Raw genomic sequence first — 5,548 nt, 5'->3', positions numbered from 1 at the left:
GAGGAGGAGTGTTGGGGAGGACTGCAGAGGAGGAGTGTTGGGGAGGACTGCAGAGGAGGAGTGTTGGGGAAGACTGCAGAGGAGGAGTGTTGGGGAGGACTGCAGAGGAGGCAAAGGGAAGAAATGGTTGGATTAGTATCTCTGTAGACATGTGTGAAATTCTCAGTCTTTAAAATAAATAAAAATATTTAAAAAGAATTAAACTTAAAAAGAGATTATTAAGTACCGAAATGATGAAACTATGTTTTTTTATTTTTCTCTGTTTTTAAATGTTTAATAATTTGATACTTTATAATGAAGCATTTCAACATGAATTTCTATCTATCTATCTATCTATCTATCAGTGTAGAAGGTATGACTAAGTAGTCCTAAATGTCCTGGAATTCACTACATAGATAGGCTGGCCTCCAACTCAGAGACCTGCCTGTCTGTCTCCCAACTGCTGGGACCAAAAGCATGAGCCACAATGCCTGACATTAAAATTAATGTCTTAACAGAGATTTATTTAATGACAAATTATAACTTTTCAGTACAGAAAAATTCCATAGTAAGAATCAAAAGAAAGAAAGGAAAATGCCAATGGCTGTGATGATGGGGCTGTGTCTGAGAGGGCACTACTATTGCTGCTACTGCTGCTGCTGCTGCTGCTGGTGCTGCTGCTACTGCTGCTATTACTATTACTACTACAGTCCATGTACAGACATCTGTCGTTACACTCATTTCACTAATTGGTTTGAGAACAGTCCTCATTTGATGTCGTAAAACTGTTGCACTGTTGTTCTTTTATTTGCTCAGTCAACACACATTTACTTGTTACTTACTGTACCGAGAACATTCACAAATGCAGAGAATAAACATGAAAACCAGAGACATGCCTCAGCCCTCAGCCCTCAGCAGGCTCAAACTCTGCATCCATTACCATGATTTTTGATTTAAACATTCTACTTCGTCTTTCCGTTTTTATTAGCATATGCTGGATGCACAAACTGTTGGGTTTCATTGTATTTTCATGCATGTATACCATGCCCTCTGATCATAATCATCCTCCATTATCCTCTCATGTGTTTATTTTTTAAATAAATAAATTATTAAGACAGCTAGAGACAGGCTATACAGGTAGCAAGGGCCAGAGAACAGTGAGGCCTGCCTAACTGCTTACCTCTAATGTCAGTTCATCAGGGGCCCGAGCTGTGTAGCGCTTGATAACATGGGCAGCACCGACAGCAGGAGTGTTGATGGATGACTCCTCGTGAACTAGAAGATGGTTTCCCTTATTGTCGATCTACGATAAAAATCAAGCACCATGGAATGTTCAAAGACACGGATCTGTCTATCCACAAATAACTCAACTTAGACAGATGGTAAGCCCCAAAAGTCTTTAAAAAACTGTCATTTTTGGGGACAGCAAGACAGCTCAGCAGGTAAACAACTGCAACAAGCCTGATGAGGTGAGCCGGGTCCCTTTGAACCCACCTAGTCAAAGGAGAGAAGGAACTGCTAAAAGTTGTCCTCTAACATCCACATGGGCTCTAACATGCCCCACCCCCAAAATGTAGCAAAACCCTTTAAAACCCTATCACTTATTAGGTAGCTAATATAGGGCAGTAAGTGTGCTGTGCATATAATGTATACGATTTAATTTAACTCTCATAATCCCAAAATGTGCTATCATCACCTTTACCTAAAGGCAAAGAAGACAGCCTGGAGAAAGTTAGGTAATTTTAGGGAAATTAAATTACTTTACTAAGATCACTCAAGTAATAGTGGCCAAGTCATGGTCTTAGTGCAAGTAGACCTGGCTCCTCTTACCCTCCTGGCAGTGTCTCAACTTTTACTGGGAGGAAAGAATATATATAATTCTTTACATCCCCAAATTAACATATACAAATTAACATACACAAATTAACAATAAATATCCTGAGGCATTCTCAAATTGGCACCTCTAAAAGGGTGGTTTATTTGCTCATAAATTACTAAAAAAATATTTTCAATTATTAAGCAAATGAAAAAACAAATAGCTTACGCTGTATACATTAACATAATATTGTATAACAAGATTATAGGCCTCCAGATTTATAAAAGATGATAAAATTATTTTTTTGAAAATTAAAGAGAAAGATTTTCTATCCAAAAATCAGGTCACTCTGGAAAGATGACTCAGCTTTTAAGAGCAGTGGCTGCTCTTGTAAGAACTGATTCCCAGAGCTACCATGTGGAACTTCAGGTCCAGGGCATCTGAAGCCCTCTTGTGGCCATTTGGGGCAGCAGGCACATAAAGAACACACAGGCATTTATGGAGGTAAAACACCCATACACATTCAGATTAAAATTAAAAATATTAGTTACCAATCCTCCTGGAAGATGAGTACACTCTTTATTTCTTTATTTGTGAAACTCATCTATAATCAAATTACTAATAAATGCCTTAAGCAAATAATTTTAGAATAAGATTTCATCAGAGCTGATTGGACAGATACCTCCATCCAGGTAAGGGCAGGCCCACAGTTGATCTTGTTGCCAGCGATAGTTGAAAGGCGTGACAGGTAAGCTGCAAGCATCTGAGTAACGGACTGAAAAAGAGAGACTCAGCATAACCAGAGGGAAGAGCAGCTCTTTGCTTTACAAAGTCTCACCTAGAGTGGTTTTTTTCTAAGAGGGAAAAAAAGAGAAACCTACAGATCCTTAGGCATTTAATAATTACATCAGGTAGAGATAGTGGCAGACACCTTTAATCCCAACAGTCAGGAGGCAGGGGCAGGAGGATCCCAGTTTAACCAGAACCGTAAAGTGAGACCCCCATCTCCAACACCGAATAATAACAATAGTAATAGTAATAACAGTAATAATAGTAATAGCTCTGGAGACTCATCACTGAGGGTATGGAAGATTCCCTCTGAAATGATGGCACTTTCACAGAGGAATTCAGCTACTGCATAATGTGGGGATTTGAGCTTTTAACACCTCATCGTACGAGGTCGTATTCTACAGCTTCTAATTTCAGGACTTTTGTTTTGTACCTTTGTACTGAAAATACAAAATGACATCTGTGGCTTTTCTGCCAAATTTTCCCTTGCTTCCCTTTACTGCCTTTGGCTGTAATCTCCATGCATAGAGCTGCACAGGAGTGGACATATATTCCTGTGATCCTACGCCACAGTGTGACATGACAATCTGAGCAGGAACCATGACACAGAACAAGTCTTTAGAGCCTGCCCACCCTCCTCTTCCTGAGTTCAAAGGCAATGTGGAGGAACAAGCTGCTGTTGCTGGCTCCCTGCTTTCCTTTCTGATGCCTTACACTTCCTGCCATGATGAACAAAATCTCTCTGGAAATGTAAGCCACAATAGTTCCTTTCTCTGTGTGTGTATGTATGTGTGTGTATGTGGTGGTGGTGGTGGTGCTGTTGTTTGTAAACTGAAAGCCCAGCCCAAGAGGTTTCAGAGACTCTGTGAGAACTGGCCTCGAAGCCTTTTGGACGATATTCCTGCATAGGGTACAGCTGTGTTCTGCCTCTCAAGAACCCAAGGCTGACTTCAAAAGCAACAGTCTCTTCCATGGGCCGAGGAAATATGACAGCAAGCCAACTTTAAGGCTACATTGTGATTTCTTGCTCACTGATCTCATTCAGATCTACAGTGTCAGGCAGTAACAAGTAGAGAACAAAGACATTACAAGAAGTGGTTTCCCAAGGCAGTCTGTGTGAGCAAGCTTAAAGCTTGAGCCATGGGAGTATGAATGATGAAGGTCTATAACTGATAAGGAATTGGCACCCTTTAAAGAGAAACTTCCTGTTCCAGATGTACTGTAGCAAACTACCCTGAGGGCAAGATCCCACTCACCAAAGGTACTAACTGTGAAAATGCGATTCATTAGACAAATTGAGCCTGCCAGGCGGCGGAGGCACACGCACACCTTTAATCCCAGCACTCGGGAGGCAGAGGCAGGCGGGTTTCTGAGTTCGAGGCCAGCTTGGTCTNGAAGGAAAGAAAGAAAGAAAGAAAGAAAGAAAGAAAGAAAGAAAGAAAGAAAGAAAGAAAGAAAGAAAGAAAGAAAGAAAGGAAGAAAGAAAGACCGAGGCTAAGCTCCAAAGCCAATGGAGTTTCCTGATGGTGGAAGGCTACTACCTAGGAACAGCTTCCGCAGAGTCAGCCCATGGAAGCTACTGAACTGTGGTGGTGTCTTAGGGTTTTACTGCTGTGAACAGACACCATGATCAAGGCAAGTCTTATAAAGGACAACATTTAATTGGAGCTGGCTTACAGGTTCACAGGTTCAGTCCATTATCATCAAGGTGGGAGCACGGCAGCATCTAGGCAGGCATGGCACAGGCAGAGCTGAGAGTTCTACATCTTCATCCAAAGGCTGCTAGTGGAAGACTGACTTCCAGGCAACATGGGGGAGGATCTTATGCCCACCCCCACAGTGACACACCTACTCCAACCAGATCACACCTATTCCAACAAGGCCACACCTCCAAATGGTGCCACTCCCTGGTCCAAGAAAATACAAACCATCACATTCCACTCCCTGACCCTCATAGACTTCTTTAAAAACTTGTGTCTATGGAGGCCATACTTAAACATAGCATAATGCAAATGCATTTAGTCCAACTTTCAGACTATAGCAGTCTCAACAATGTTAAAAGTCCAAAGTTCAAGGGCTCTTCTGAGATTCATCCACCTAATTAGCTGTAATCCCCAAAGCAAGGCAGGAAACCAGCTTGGCAAACTCCAAACTCTGTATCTCCATGGCTGATGTCAAAGTGGTCTTCAGCTCTCCACTCCTTTCTCATCTTTGTTGACTGCAACAAACTGCTTTCTCCTGGGCTAGTTCCACTCCCTGTTAGCAGCTTTCCTCAGCATGTATCCCATGGCTCTGGCATCTTTAACATCTTTGAGTCTCCAAGGCAATTTCAATGTTACAGCTTCTTGTTTNAGTGTCTGGGATTCCACTTGATCTTCTGGACTCCTCCTAAGGGCTGGCATCACTTCTCCAGCTCTGCCCTCTGTAGCAGTCTAAGCTCAGGTTGATCCATTCCACTACAGCTGCTGTTCTTGGTGATCATCCCATGGTACTGACATCTCTAATACACTGGTGCGTTCTACTCCAACTAGGCTTCACTAATAGCCTCTCATAGGCTCTCTTCATGGCGCCAAGCATCAAATCCTGGGCCATAAACTACAACTGAGGCTACACCTTCTCCAATGGCCACCCATGAACTCTCACAGTGCCAAGCCTCAGCTGTTCTTCATGAAACCTTCATGCCTTCAAAACCAGTACCACCTGGGTGACTCTTACACATTACCAAGTCCAGCTGAAGCACGAGGTACAACCTTGGCTATCTTGAAACACAGCTTCTTTGTGCTCCCAGAAAACAACTAACTCCCAGATTTCAACTCAGTGATGCTGGTCTCTTCTTAATCATTGCTAATGTCTTAGCTCCAACTAACCAGCATCAATTGTCCCAGTAGTTCCTTCCATTCCTAACTCTAGAGCCAGAGCCACATGGCTGAAGCTGCCGAGTTCTGCTGCTTACAGGAACTAGAA

The 5,548-nt window shown here is 42.4% G+C and overlaps 1 protein-coding gene across 3 annotated transcripts in view; it reads right to left on the bottom strand.

Moving 5' to 3' along the window:
• Positions 1–5,548, bottom strand: part of Arhgap32 (Rho GTPase activating protein 32) — a 223,456-nt gene that overhangs the window by 69,539 nt on the left and 148,369 nt on the right. For all 3 annotated transcript variants that reach the window (XM_029481740.1, XM_029481739.1, XM_021171547.2), the window contains 2 exons: positions 2,478–2,570; positions 1,160–1,282 (listed from right to left, as the gene is read on the bottom strand). In XM_029481740.1, coding sequence (XP_029337600.1) covers positions 1,160–1,282; positions 2,478–2,570 — 216 coding nt within the window. The remainder of the gene's footprint in view (positions 1–1,159; positions 1,283–2,477; positions 2,571–5,548) is intronic.

The sequence above is a fragment of the Mus caroli genome, chromosome 9 (genome assembly GCF_900094665.2).
Source record: "Mus caroli chromosome 9, CAROLI_EIJ_v1.1, whole genome shotgun sequence".
Taxonomy (NCBI): Eukaryota; Metazoa; Chordata; class Mammalia; order Rodentia; family Muridae; genus Mus; species Mus caroli.
This window is presented reverse-complemented; position numbering and strand designations above follow the sequence as displayed.